Source organism: Ipomoea triloba, chromosome 2, assembly GCF_003576645.1.
Source record: "Ipomoea triloba cultivar NCNSP0323 chromosome 2, ASM357664v1".
Classification (NCBI taxonomy): Eukaryota; Viridiplantae; Streptophyta; class Magnoliopsida; order Solanales; family Convolvulaceae; genus Ipomoea; species Ipomoea triloba.
The window spans coordinates 3,844,572-3,859,578 of NC_044917.1; the positions used below are offsets into that span (position 1 = coordinate 3,844,572).

The 15,007-nt window shown below is 34.4% G+C and overlaps 2 protein-coding genes across 2 annotated transcripts; one reads left to right on the forward strand and one right to left on the reverse strand.

The window, feature by feature from the left end:
• Positions 1-3,778: 3,778 nt before the first annotated feature.
• LOC116010292 (protein disulfide isomerase-like 2-3) lies at positions 3,779-10,051 on the forward strand. The gene is made up of 9 exons (XM_031249637.1): positions 3,779-3,996; positions 4,110-4,268; positions 4,804-4,917; positions 7,585-7,742; positions 8,639-8,738; positions 8,926-9,102; positions 9,191-9,336; positions 9,491-9,637; positions 9,724-10,051. The coding sequence occupies exons 1-9, from the start codon at positions 3,871-3,873 to the stop codon at positions 9,902-9,904; spliced, it is 1,308 nt and encodes a 435-aa protein (XP_031105497.1). The 5' UTR covers positions 3,779-3,870; the 3' UTR covers positions 9,905-10,051.
• A 482-nt stretch (positions 10,052-10,533) lies between these two features.
• On the reverse strand, positions 10,534-13,624 carry LOC116010293 (GDSL esterase/lipase At4g26790-like). The gene is made up of 3 exons (XM_031249638.1): positions 13,145-13,624; positions 12,264-12,759; positions 10,534-11,029 (listed from the first exon to the last, which is right to left on the reverse strand). The coding sequence occupies exons 1-3, from the start codon at positions 13,550-13,552 to the stop codon at positions 10,836-10,838; spliced, it is 1,098 nt and encodes a 365-aa protein (XP_031105498.1). The 5' UTR covers positions 13,553-13,624; the 3' UTR covers positions 10,534-10,835.
• Positions 13,625-15,007: the final 1,383 nt, after the last annotated feature.

Consider the following 15,007-nt stretch of genomic DNA (forward strand, 5'->3'; position numbering starts at 1 on the left):
TAAATTGATAGTTAGTTGATGATTAATTTGGTAATTATGAAATAGTAGTATTAGCTCAAATGTATTTAATGGGTTAGGGACTTAGGTATAAGCGGTCTAATATTCAATTTGGCATCGGCTAGGGTGGTCAGACTCAGCCCAAATGGTCGGCCCAAGTACAATATCGTTTGAAACTTAGGGGACATATTATCTCATTTATGAGAAGTACAACGGAGAAATTCTAGACTAATTTTAGAAGATCATTTTTCTTATGTTTTTAGAAAATCAAGTCGTAATCATTTAAGAGATTTGATTTTCATATTCAGTCTGAGTCCTTAATTAAGTAATTTGGACGGTATAAACACCTTGAAAAATAGCTTGTATGAGGTTTTGAATATTTATTCTTAAAGCAATAACAACACCCTTTTCTATTGGATTCTTTTAAACTTTTTTTTACTTTGTTTTTACCAGTTATGTTGGTCAATCGTTGACTGTATATGTCATAAACTCAATGGTATTCATTGGGTTATAATTGATATAAATAATAACTACAATATTTTAATCATATCATCAATTGAAAGATCGAAAGTATATATACATAACTATCAAAATGCACTCACTGAGTACCTCTAGCATACTTTTATTTGGTGCATTTAGATGAGTTAAACGTGTAATAAGAATGCAGGAAAAATAAAATATATAGTCATTTTGGTAACAAAAATAATTAAATTAAAGAATCTAGCTAGCTAATGTGCCAAATGGAATGACGAGAATATATAGGATGCATAAATTGAATGATTTTATTCTACCATATGATTACAGATAGATTACCCTTATAGAGAGGTCAAGAAGTTGGCGATGTTCGATAGCCATCGTTCAGCTGTACTGTTGAATCTAATCTAAAACTAATTAATACTAAATTAAATATAAAACCCCACTTAATCATCAAGAAACCCACTTGGTTGCTTGCCTCACGCTTTCTAGCTATATATTAATTAAGTAAAGGTTTAATATTTGGTTTACCATTTTTTCTATGATAGCTGTTTGGTAGAGGGTTGGAGGCTCGAGCCTAACTAGCATCGTCTTATTATTGAAACGTGGCGCACACCGCTACGTAAGTATAAGGAAATAAAATTATATTTTCACTATTAGTTATGGTTTTTGACGTAGTAACTAGTAAACTTGATCATAAGATTAACAAATATAATTATTTTAATGTTGTATTTCCCTTATAAAAAGACACTACTAATAAAAGATGTCGTAATTAAAAAGCTAAATTGATTAGTGAGACCGCACACACATATTTTGTTCAAATTGAATGGCCTTCATGTGGGAGGGAATGAAATATTTTTGTACTCCGTATTATTTTATTTTTTGGATGACGAGGGAAACCCTGAATCACTATTTAAGGATGTGCAATGGATAAACTCCACGTGACCCTAATCAATAAAGGACCGCAAAAAAAATAAACAATTTAAGTTGTTCATAAGTGACTGGTTCAAACTAAAAAAACTAATAGGCGGGTCATTTTGCTTGGCGTTGAACGTACCAAACCAAGTCTAGCTAGCAAGCACCAATTCAAAGAGATTAAGGTGGTTTCAAGCTTTAGGTTCTGTAGAAAGTAATATAAGCATGCTTTTTTCAGTGGGTTTTAATAGTCTATCAACCACTGCACCAAATATATATTTTATTCTTGTTCTGTCAAATGTTAATATGTACTCCGTAATATATTGTTTACCGGTTAGTTAAAAAAAATACTACGTAATATTTTTAAATCCAATTAAAACTTCATGCATCAATTTCCAATTCGTCTACCAATACGGCAATGACGACCTTATTTGGTGGCTGACAAAACAGTATTGGGAATTTGGTACTTTGGTAGACTTACCATGAAAAAAAGAGATAAAAATAAGAATAAAAAATAAATAAATAAATTACTAATATATACATATATATCGGTTGTGCAATATAATGACAGATGACTATGTTGCTTGCGTATGAAGTATGTAGTTGGAAATGGAATTGAGTTCGGTATGGATAACTACTTGCCTACTAACGAATCTCCACTCCAATCTGCAGCGTCAAAGCTACAGGCGGCGGAAGGGTTTATATGGCGGCGAAGCAAGGGGATTGACTTAACCACCTTACATGGCAGGATAAACAATTGTTGAAAGAAATATCATATCTCCAAATGTCCAATTATTACTAGACTGCATGTTTTGACCCCACGTGTACTTTTATTTATTTACTCCGTATTTTTTAATTAACTATAATCTAACTCTATCCGTAATAGTTGTTCCACATAATAATATGTTAAAATCTTGAATTGAGATAAGACTCAAACTTGTTACTTTTCGTTTGAAAGGATAACAATAGTATCATTAAATCATAAGAGCAACCCCAGTAGAAGTTCTTTGTTAGTTTTTAACAAAGTACTAAACTTATTGGGTGATTTTTAACAACTGTGGGGACTGATTTTTTTGTTGAATTTTACTCATGTAAAAACATTATTTTTACAGGTGTAAAAAATGCCCTGTGAGATGCGTGATTGCATCTCACGAGCGTCCCCAAGCGGGCGCATGTAGCGATTGAGAGTGCATGGCCGCTAGCTGGCGACCACTCTCAATTCATGGCCGCTTGGGACGCCCGTGAAGAGAAAGTGCACCTGATGGGTGACGAAGGGGACATAGATATGAGAGATGGACCAAGATGAACTGACTGCAAAGAAGAGGATGAAAGACTTTAGTGCACAGAGTTGGAGTAGGTGCAACGGTGACAACTTGAGGGAAGCGTAGTAAAGGTAAAAATAGGGTGAAAATGCCGTATTTATAACTAGTGATAAATATGAAAGGTTTTGACACGTGGCCTTAGCCCGTGACTTTGCAAGGTGAAAAGACTCGTGATGGGATTATGAAACGATGGGAACACATAAGGTAAGTTAAATCATTTGAAATTCCTGATTAAGGGTGTGAAATCAATTAGTCACCGAATTCACGATGAAGATCATAAAGTGGGGGACTAGATGATGGGTTGAGAGATTGGGCATGGGCTCCGGGCCTCAGCGGTCATACTCAATTTTGATTGGTTGTACTCGGTCACAATATTTATGGAGTAAATGTTGTTGCTCTTGAGTTCCTCCCTCAATAATGAAGGTTTAAATGATGTCTGTTACTCTCTTAAATTCATGTATAATAATTATTACAATTTATGAGCGAAGTAGATTTATAAGTATCGTCGGAGGATTCAGGGTTCAATTTTTTTTATATTCAAAAGCAATAACCTACATTTTATATTCCACCGTTCCTTGTTTGAATTGAGTGGTTATGTTGGCCTGCCATCGATTGTCTAAGTCGTAAAATCAACATGTATCAGATACGTAATAAAACTATATTTAATATTTTTTTTTGAAAACCTATATTTAATATTTTAATAATGATATAAAATGAAAAAAATAACTATTGAATATTTAAAATTATATAAACGACACAATTACGCAGAAAACCGAATAGATTTTAAATTTTTGATCAGATTAGAGGACTAGAAACGATGAACAGATAGTACAGTGTAATATGGTCATTTGTAAAAAAAGAAAAAAAAAACAAAAAACAAAAAACAAAAAAAGAAAAAAAAAACTACAAAGGATTTGAGAAGGAACAAGCGCCAATAAGGAGACAGTTTGGGGAAGCCATAGGTCACTTGATTGACGTGGAGGCTAATAATTGGTTGCTACACGCAGTCTCTGACGCAGCGGGCTCCCTTCAGAGCATCGTCATTTTTGTTTTTGTTTTTGTGTTTGTTTATTTTTATTTTGCCCCGCGACTGGGTATTCTGCAGTCATCCGCCATCACTCTCCCAACGAAACAAACAGTAAAGGAATTAGGAAGAGATCGAATGGAACGATCGGCGAGGTTTCTACCATTGTCACTGTTGTTAGTTACACTGATCACAACTGTTAATGCTCTATATGGCCCCTCCACTCCCGTTCTTCAGTTAAATCCTTCTAATTTTAAGTCTAAGGTCTCTATTTTTATTTAATTTCATTTCTGCAGATCTGTTCCCATTTTCATCGTGTTTTATCAATGCAATTTGCTAGAAATTGATGTTCTCCATTCTGTTGCTACTGTCCTCAGGTTCTGAATTCTAATGGCGTAGTGTTGGTAGAGTTCTTTGCCCCGTGGTGTGGCCACTGTAAGGCGTTAACGCCCACGTATGAGAAGGTCGCTTCTGTCTTGAAAGGCGTCGCTACCGTCGCAGCACTAGATGCCGATGCTCACAGGTCCCTTGCTCAGGTAACCTTTCCCAATTCCCTCTACTATATTTACTTCCAATTTCTCTGTATCATTGAAAATCCTATCCCAAATTGATGAGCACAGACTAGGGCAATGCTTTTGTAGGATTGAGCTGAAATAAGGTATTACGAAGTACTAGTTAGAAAAGAGTTAGGGCGACAGAGATAGTATCCTTGCTGTGAAAAAGCATATATTTGGACAGCAAGTATTCTGAAAGACAATGAAAGTAAAAGAAACTTGTATTCACCATGTGAACACCAGCAAAATTGCACATATATTTGGAATTGCATAAAATCTCTTTAAGAGTTACACAACTTGTAGGTCTGTAGTGAGTTTAGTGTAATTAATGCTGTAGATAATATTTGGACCATGGGATATTATTAAATTTGATCTGATAGGACCGTTAGTAGTTTCGTGCAATTGCTTCAGCAGTAATGCCTATCTCTTGAGTGTATGTAGAGCTATGATGTGCTGAAATGATATTTCAAAGATGGATATATTTGATTGATGCTAATTTGACATTCTTGTCTTCTAGGAATATGGCATTAAAGGCTTTCCTACCATTAAGGTTTTTGTACCTGGAAAGCAGCCTGTGGATTACCAAGGCGCAAGGGAGGCTAAATCCATGGTTGACTTTGTAAAGGCACAGGTGATTACTGTTTTATGTAATAAGTTAGAAATATTAATTCAGAACAATGGTTTTCTCTCTGTTCACTCCACTTTAACTCTTTAAGTGATGAGCATTGTAATTGAACAAGCTAAAATTTAGTGTGCTTGTTGATGAAGGTTTGTGTGCTTGCAAAATAGTTTGAATGGCTATATAGGTTTCGCACAATGATCCTTGATGTACATTTTTCTTTTATTTTTATTTGCAAGCACAGTAGATTGTTTCAATTTTTTTTTCCCATTTCATGATACTGCTTTAACTATAACTTTCTATTCATTTTGTATTGTTTTTTTTTTTTTTTTTTTTTTCTGTTATCTTGAAATATTTAACTTGCAAAATACGGAGTATAAGGTTGCTTCAGTTTTATGCCTACTAACTAGCTTCAGAACAACTGCAAATGCTTTAAAAGTTCTTTTTTTTTTTTTTTTTTTTTCTGTTATCTTGAAATATTTAACTTGCAAAATACGGAGTATAAGGTTGCTTCAGTTTTATGCCTACTAACTAGCTTCAGAACAACTGCAAATGCTTTAAAAGTTCTTTTTTTTTTTTTTTTTTTTTCTGTTATCTTGAAATATTTAACTTGCAAAATACGGAGTATAAGGTTGCTTCAGTTTTATGCCTACTAACTAGCTTCAGAACAACTGCAAATGCTTTAAAAGTTCTTTTTTTTTTTTTTTTTTTTTCTGTTATCTTGAAATATTTAACTTGCAAAATACGGAGTATAAGGTTGCTTCAGTTTTATGCCTACTAACTAGCTTCAGAACAACTGCAAATGCTTTAAAAGTTCTTTTTTTTTTTTTTTTTTTTTCTGTTATCTTGAAATATTTAACTTGCAAAATACGGAGTATAAGGTTGCTTCAGTTTTATGCCTACTAACTAGCTTCAGAACAACTGCAAATGCTTTAAAAGTTCTTTTTTTTTTTTTTTTTTTTTCTGTTATCTTGAAATATTTAACTTGCAAAATACGGAGTATAAGGTTGCTTCAGTTTTATGCCTACTAACTAGCTTCAGAACAACTGCAAATGCTTTAAAAGTTCTTTTTTTTTTTTTTTTTTTTTCTGTTATCTTGAAATATTTAACTTGCAAAATACGGAGTATAAGGTTGCTTCAGTTTTATGCCTACTAACTAGCTTCAGAACAACTGCAAATGCTTTAAAAGTTCTTTTTTTTTTTTTTTTTTTTTCTGTTATCTTGAAATATTTAACTTGCAAAATACGGAGTATAAGGTTGCTTCAGTTTTATGCCTACTAACTAGCTTCAGAACAACTGCAAATGCTTTAAAAGTTCTTTTTTTTTTTTTTTTTTTTTCTGTTATCTTGAAATATTTAACTTGCAAAATACGGAGTATAAGGTTGCTTCAGTTTTATGCCTACTAACTAGCTTCAGAACAACTGCAAATGCTTTAAAAGTTCTTTTTTTTTTTTTTTTTTTTTCTGTTATCTTGAAATATTTAACTTGCAAAATACGGAGTATAAGGTTGCTTCAGTTTTATGCCTACTAACTAGCTTCAGAACAACTGCAAATGCTTTAAAAGTTCTTTTTTTTTTTTTTTTTTTTTCTGTTATCTTGAAATATTTAACTTGCAAAATACGGAGTATAAGGTTGCTTCAGTTTTATGCCTACTAACTAGCTTCAGAACAACTGCAAATGCTTTAAAAGTTCTTTTTTTTTTTTTTTTTTTTTCTGTTATCTTGAAATATTTAACTTGCAAAATACGGAGTATAAGGTTGCTTCAGTTTTATGCCTACTAACTAGCTTCAGAACAACTGCAAATGCTTTAAAAGTTCTTTTTTTTTTTTTTTTTTTTTCTGTTATCTTGAAATATTTAACTTGCAAAATACGGAGTATAAGGTTGCTTCAGTTTTATGCCTACTAACTAGCTTCAGAACAACTGCAAATGCTTTAAAAGTTCTTTTTTTTTTTTTTTTTTTTTCTGTTATCTTGAAATATTTAACTTGCAAAATACGGAGTATAAGGTTGCTTCAGTTTTATGCCTACTAACTAGCTTCAGAACAACTGCAAATGCTTTAAAAGTTCTTTTTTTTTTTTTTTTTTTTTCTGTTATCTTGAAATATTTAACTTGCAAAATACGGAGTATAAGGTTGCTTCAGTTTTATGCCTACTAACTAGCTTCAGAACAACTGCAAATGCTTTAAAAGTTCTTTTTTTTTTTTTTTTTTTTTCTGAATATGACTTTCTCTATTGAAGACTGTCAGTCTTAAAATTGTCAGAAGTATATATTTCATATTATTGAATTGTCCTTTTCTCCCTAGCCTATGTGTTCCCCAAGTCCCTCCTTTTACCTAAATTTCAGTGAACACCAGAATTGACAATTAGGAGTAGACAGGAAATTTATGATTGAACTTATTGAGTTAGACTTTTTTGCATAGGTACAACTGGGATCGATTAAATGTTGGTTGTCCTTGATTTAGCTAGTCAATAGATAAATAAGAATGTCAGAATATAAAATATCTACCTAAAACATAACATTAGACTGCTTGCAGTTAGTTCACAATATATATCTGATTGTGGAAAAGTTGTAGGTTTAGAATGGTTGTTTAGATTATATTTAGCCCTTAATGTACACATTCTGTTTCTGTTGCAACTCCAACCAGAAGAAGATGATTACGACCAATTTTCCATATACAGATTAGGGATCTGTTGAAGGATCGGTTAGATGGAAAAGCAACAGGAGGGTCTTCTAAAAAGTCTGAACCTAGTGCTTCAGTTGAATTGAACTCAAGAAATTTTGATGACTTGGTGGTTAAAAGCAAAGACCTCTGGATTGTGGAGTTCTTTGCACCTTGGTAAGTTGCCTACTTCATAATTTCAACTCTCTAAATGTTTCACGGTTTCACCTGATTTCTCCTGTGCTCCTGCATATTTCTATATTGTTGTTTACTTGCTTACTTTGTTAATTGTAAATGCAAAATGCTTGGATTACTGAACTGATGTTGACTCTGGAAATTGAACATGAAGCCCACGAACTTGGGCTACTGAGCCACCTCCTTGGACCAATGAACCTTGGCATGTTTAATGCCTGATGGACTTGAAATGGAGTGAAGTTTCCTTTCAGGTCAAGTCTGCAATGTCAAAAATTGAATAATAGTATTCTTAGGCAAGGCAAGATTAATTAGGTTATAATTGACTACTACTACTTAAGTATAGGGCTAACATTTATCTGCTTATTTAAAAATGGATGGAATTATCTCTGCCCCTCTTATTGCCTTATCTTGTTTAATCCCTCTTCTTAGTGGCCTCCTTCATATCCTCCTAGCATGAATTTTTTCCTTCATAAACAGTCATAAGTTATATCTTTGACTGTATACTGCACCTTAATTGCACTTTATTAGTTAGCATTCACAAAAATGGAATACCCTTATGCCATTAGTGAGGTACCTGTTGATCATAAACTCACAGTTAGGGGATTGGACAGGAAAATTTGAAAGTTAAGGATCAAGGTGCACATTAAGTGAAATTTCGGTGACCACAGGAGTAATTTAGTCAGAAATTGACAGATGAAGTATACAATGATATGCTTCTTTGTGAATAAGGATCCTATTCTGCACAGTTTTTTGTGTCCACATGTGAATGCCAAGAGCGCATTTCCTAGACTATTTCAGTTGTTTTTAGTCAATGTATTTGGCTCATATGACCACATGGTCCACATATAGTATTTTGATTAATATTTTGTTCTGCAAAGGTGTGGCCACTGCAAGAAGCTTGCTCCTGAGTGGAAGAAAGCTTCAAAGAACCTCAAGGGGAAGGTGAATTTGGGCCATGTAGACTGTGATGCAGAGAAGGTGAGTTATAAACTGCACATTCTAAGACTGTAAGAAAGCATTATGCATATCAGAGTGCATATTTTATTCCTTTGCAAATATTATAATTGCCCGAGGCCAAAGATAAAATGGGAAGTTTATTTTCATGAATCTTGTGTCTGTTATTGATTTCTCAAATGTATTGAGATCTGATGGGTTTAGTTTCCAGTCTCTGATGAGCAGGTTCAGTGTCCAAGGATTCCCTACAATTTTGGTATTTGGTGCTGACAAGGACCATCCTGTACCTTATAATGGTGCAAGGACTGCCTCTGCAATTGAATCATTTGCACTAGAGCAGCTGGAGATAAATGTTTCTCCTCCTGAAGTAACTGAATTGACTGGACCGGTATTCCTGCTTTACTCCTATAGTTAGTTCATGGAAGTTTTTTCCACTCATACCATTATTCAACACATTTCTCAATGTCTTCATATAGGATGTTATGGAAGAAAAATGTAGCTCTGCTGCTCTTTGCTTTGTGGCATTTCTCCCTGACATTTTGGACTCCAAGGCAGAGGGAAGGAACAAATACCTTGAGACACTGTTATCTGTTGCTGAGAAGTTCAAAACAAAGCCCTACAGGTAAGTGCAATAATGTGCAATTTATTTTGATTGATTTATTATTTTCTGTATGGCTTAAGCTAATAAGTACTCCGTAGCTAATGCAAGTAGGCACAAAATTCATTCATAAATTGACATGGCTGTCAAGCTTAACCAGTCTTAATGATAATTACAGCTATGTTTGGGCTGCTGCCGGCAAGCAACCAGATCTCGAGAAGCATGTTGGTGTTGGTGGCTATGGCTATCCTGCGCTAGTAGTCCTAAGTGTTAAAAACCAAGTATATGCACCCCTTAAGAGTTCATTTCAACACGACCATATTAAGTAAGTGCTTGTCCAAGCTAATTTCTTTGCTCTTGATGTGATATTGCGATTTGAAATGTGATCCATGAACATTTTCATATATGCAGAGAGTTCGTGAGAGAAATTGGAGAATTAGGGGGTAGGGGAAGAAATTTGCCTTTAGCTGGCACCCCAACAATTGTAAAGACCGAACCTTGGGACGGTAAAGATGGGGAAATGATGGAAGAGGACGAGTTTTCCCTTGAAGAACTTATGGGGGATGATACAGCTAACAAGGATGAATCTTAAACTTCAATACTTCCTCTTTCAACATTATAGAGACTGGTACTCTCTACTTTAAATTTTTGACGATTTAACAGGTTACATAATGTGTTAATATCTTGTACTTAATCAGGTTTTAGACATATTTAATGCAATGATACTCATACCATGGAATCACGTTGCAAGTAGCATTAAGTTAGTTACGATTAATTAATAGTGTGCATAATGGCAGCAAATGCGCCACGCAGGTAGGTGGTTGGAGGAAAAAGAGTGCCGTTCTTGGTTGTTCTGTATAATTAATTACAGATTAAGAAAGAAGAGTAGAAGAACACCAAATTTCAAAAGAGAAAATAATAATGGGGGCAAATGAAAAGGACTTGTAGCTTCCGTGACAGGTGCTTGACCGGGGATAGTCCAACCACGTTCGCCTTCCCAATTAAGGTTTCATAATTCCCGACGGCTATTTATTTAGTGAACACAAATGGAGGCGCAAATCTATTCCTCATTAGTGGTTAGGTGTAACAAATATCAACTTGCCACCACAAACTCTTCAACATGCTATATATTACATATAACCTGTATATGCACTCTATTACTAGCATTGCTTGGACATGCATTAATTAACATGTTCAAATTTTCAAAAACACAAAAAAACATGTTCAAATGTTATTTATATCGAATATTTTGCATCCATCCATCAATCAAATCTTGTATTATATACACGAGGAGCCACATCCATGAACTGGTAAAATAACAAGAAAATAATAAGCACATTACATTTCAAGTACAAGTCTTTTGTAAAAAGAGTACCAAAAAAAAAAAAAAACAATACTAGTTGAAAACATATAGCCTTCATATGACATTCAGTGTATTCCACCACTAAGATCAATCCGATACGCAAATTTAACCTTGTTGTAATCAAAACAAATGGTGGATAGTATCCAGGCACTCCGATCCACTAGTTAAACAGATGGATGAGATATTTCATCAAGTATTCAACAATTATCCGATTGGTTTTCTCAGTGAGATGAAAGGAATCCCAGAATACATACTTATTTGCATCCGTGCACGTAAACATGTTCATCCGGTCACACAAGTAACTCATCTCAAAAAGCCCTGTCCCGCAACAAGCTACTGATGCCACATCAAACCCTACATTTACATGATCAACCAATTAATACAAATCCAACTTCCATCTACTAATAACGACAGATCCTTCAACTTACATTTTTCAACATATTAATAACTAGTGTACTGTGTTAAGTGAAGCTAACAAAATTGATAGTGTTTCACATATTCTGGAACACCAATTAATTAATCCACTGTACTTAACAAATCTGTACAGCCACCAGATGCACATTATTGTGTTTGAATTTATGGATGAATGCATTATTAACTTTGACTCTTTCCACTAGTATCGCAATTTTAATTTTAAAACTTTAAACCAAACGCGCAAAATTATTATTGTTATTGGTGATGAGGAAAAATTGCACTTGATAAACTCCACTCTGATACAATAATATGCAAACCACACAGAGATTAAATGAACTAGAAAGACTCTATGTGACCAGCTCAACCATACGAGTGTTGGCAAAATTATATTTAAATGAGATGAACTCAGATTTAATATATTTTTATATTAATTGAAGAATGTGTTTTGTCTCAACTAAAAATCTAAAAGTTGAGAGTTAATATCATATCAAATTGAATGACATGTTAAAACTAAAAGTTTAAAGTGATAATATTTTTAGTATATATCATATATGCTACGGAATGGACCACACTTGAGAATTAAATGAAGATTAGTGTGGGGGGTCATCTGCCACCCAATATGGTCTCGTACAAGGTACCCAGTCCTTGACCATAACCAAAATCATATAGCACATAAATTTGCAATTCTAAAATATATCATTTAATTTAGTACTCTGTATCAAAATCACACCATGAAATAACATTATTTTTTTAACATTAAAAAAATAAGTAAAGTTAAATTTATTTTAATTCTTTATTTTTTTTAATTTTTTTTTCAAATTTTCTTTTAACATCCTCTATTTTCTATTTTTAAAATGTTATCTATAGATTTTTAAAGGTTTTAATGTGTTAAATTGATAATAATTTTTAGAGAAAATTGTAATTTTTGTCTTTTAAGTTATAAAGTAATTGTAGAATTAGTCTCTACTTATTGGTTGTGCTCACTTCTTTTCCCTAAATTATAACTCACGTTAAAAATTTCTTCCCTTTTCTAACAAAATATTAGCCACGAATCTACAATTGCTCTATAACTTTGGGGGGGAAAATATATATTTTTTTCTAATTTTTATTTGTTATTAATAAGTATGGAATGAGGTAAAAAGTTATGAAAAAAGGAAGGAGAAGAAGAAATTACCAAATGCAGAAGGTTTTCTGATGATCTGAAGCAAGACAAAGTAAGTATCAGCGTAAAGAATTTTAATCCCAGGAAGCTCCTTGTTAAGCTTCTTGACAAGGCCGTTCAACAGCCCGTTAAAATGCAGCGCAACCCCGTTGTACTCCTCATTGCACCCGTCTCCATGCCCGCCTAAGTAATTCGTGGTTCTCTCCAATGGCAGACACCCCATCGGCGGCAGCCCGCCCAGCGAGATTTTCCGGGCACCCAGCGCGTATATCTCCCTCACGAATTTCTCCGCCTGCCCGATCAAGAACACCTGGAACTGCTCCACCGTGTATTGGGACGACCGCCGCCCCCCGAGATAGTAATTTTCCAGGAAATCGTTTGTTCCTATGCTCACCACGTACAGAGATTCCTGGATTATGTGATTCGCTTTCGTTTCTCCGGCGTAGGCTCGCAGCTTCTTCTGGTAATCCTTGTAGTACTCCACTTCCTTCCATAGCGGTATCACATTCTGTAACACAAATGTCCAAAATTCAAATCAAGGTCAATTAGACCATGTTACAAGCAGTTGACCTGACAATTATAAATTCTTTTTTTATTCAAAAGGTTAAATTATAAATCATGATAATTCAGTATCCAAGGGGTGTTGCTCACATAAGAGGGGTGAATTCGTACCTCAGAACAGATATTGATTCTTTGTGCTTCATTTAGTTAAGAAATTAATTATGAACAGATACTACATTGTAACAGAATCAATAGTACTCAAAAAGGAAAAAAAAAAAAAACAAAGAGCCTTGCTCACACACGGTTGCGTTGCAGTGAGGCTCAATTTCTGGTCTTTCCGTGCGAGCAACAACCTTAAATTGTTGCTAAAGGGGAGGGAGGAGCAAACTTACGAGGACATCGGAGGTGGCATTGTCGTATCCGGTGCCGGCGGAGGCGAAGCAGACGCCTTGAGCGAAATCAGAAATCTTATACGCAGGATCAAGGTAGGCCGGGACGAAAGGGCGGAGGCCGAGACCCTCGGAAATCAAGTCCGGCGGAACCCGGCCGTTGCTGAACCTCCCGGTGGGGCGTTTTCCGATGAAGTCGCGGCCGTAGGGCTCGAAGTTGCTCTTGAGGAGGGTGGAGATCTGGTTGTTGTTGCCGGAATCCACGGAGGAGTCGCCGAACACAATGACTGCCGGGAATTTCGCAGCGGTGGCAGAGGCAATAATAAAAGCGAGCAACAGTGAACCTAAGAAGAGTAGTTGGGAGAGCGCGGCCATTGTTAGTGTGTGGCCACGAAGTTCAAGAATGTTCATTAATAAGAAGTGACGAAGCAGTGAAGATGGAGAAACAGAAGAAGCAGCTGGTGGTGGTTAATAGGGAGTGAAACCGAGGACACTTAAACTTCAATTTATACATGCCAGATTGCCAGGGCACTGTCACTACAATAATTATAATTTAATGTCACCAGTGGGATATAATTCATATGCAATTGTCAATTGTGTTATTAATATGTAGCCACAAATGAAAAATGACCACAGATTTCGCCTTATTATAGACACTAATGTATAAGTATTTGAGGATGTGTTGATTAGTTATGATATGTTATGTAATTTATCTCTTTCACTAATCTCATAATATAGGGGCGAAGAGTAAATTTTAATTGGGTCATAATTCTCAAATTAATTATTACTGAGTAATTATTAATTTACACTAAATAATCCCTTAACTATGCAAAGTTTTAGTCATGTTAGCTCTGTATTTATACTAAGGAGGACTGAATTGGTTAAATTTTGCATGGTCAAATGACCATTTTGAATTAATTGATAATTGAGGTTCAAATTGAGAATTATGAGATAATTAAAAGATTACTTTGTGTATTATCTTTTCCCAAAATTTATTTCTTGTTAATTATGAAATGGGGCAAAACTTTTGAAAAAACTTTAGATTTATTAAGAAATTGCACGAAGACATTTTTAAACAAATTTTCATGAATTTCACATATGAAACATTTCTAAAATGAAAAACTCTACATTTTAGATAATATACAAAAGATTTGACATACATCACATTCTTAATTGTTTATAAAAAGAAATAAAATAAAAATAAAAAACCTTCACACATACCACTACGTCATGCCTAATTCACATAAAATCCATCATTGTTCTAATATGTCGGCCTTTGTGTAAATTGCAATTCTACCAATAGTTTGAAAGGTATCACTACTGTATCTATGTTCTCTACAAAAATCAACGTGTTGTCACTATACATTTAATGCACATTTGTTTGTATGAACCGCGTCATGACCAATTTCTTTTCTAGATCCATGAATCCGCTCTATACTCATGAAAAGATAAATTGAACCAATCAAGCTTAAACATGAATCAAGTCTCACATTATTGTTGAAAACAAGTCTTAAGTGCAGGTTCTTATCAACTAGATCAATGCTATGGGGACATCAATGAGTCAGTACTAACCAATTGATTTTTTTTTAAATGTCGATAATGTCCTCAAAGATTAAAGTACATTCTCGCACTAAAAAAATCATGAGTTCAATTTTTGTTCTTGCCAACACCATATCAATCAAACTGTTGATATGTAGTTAACATCACATACTCATAATTTCGGGAGAACTTGGGTTCGATTCCCACAAGCGACGATTCTCCCTAGACCAGCTCCCGTGCCTCCTGGAGCGAACGCGAGTGGACCCGGACAGTTAAACGGACGGAGAAAGATGATTTACCACCAAAAAAAAAAAAAAAAAAAAAAAA

Excerpts from the sequence above, each read along its gene's own strand:
- LOC116010293 (XM_031249638.1), bottom strand. The coding sequence starts at position 13,552 with ATGAACATTCTTGAACTTCGTGGCCACACACTAACAATGGCCGCGCTC. Across the intron at positions 12,760-13,144 it reads ATGCCACCTCCGATGTCCTC|AATGTGATACCGCTATGGAA; the intron begins GTAAGTTTGCTC and ends TTTGTGTTACAG. Across the intron at positions 11,030-12,263 it reads CAGAAAACCTTCTGCATTTG|GGTTTGATGTGGCATCAGTA; the intron begins GTAATTTCTTCT and ends ATGTAAATGTAG.
- LOC116010292 (XM_031249637.1), top strand. The coding sequence starts at position 3,871 with ATGGAACGATCGGCGAGGTTTCTACCATTGTCACTGTTGTTAGTTACA. Across the intron at positions 4,918-7,584 it reads TTGACTTTGTAAAGGCACAG|ATTAGGGATCTGTTGAAGGA; the intron begins GTGATTACTGTT and ends TTCCATATACAG. Across the intron at positions 9,638-9,723 it reads TTTCAACACGACCATATTAA|AGAGTTCGTGAGAGAAATTG; the intron begins GTAAGTGCTTGT and ends TCATATATGCAG.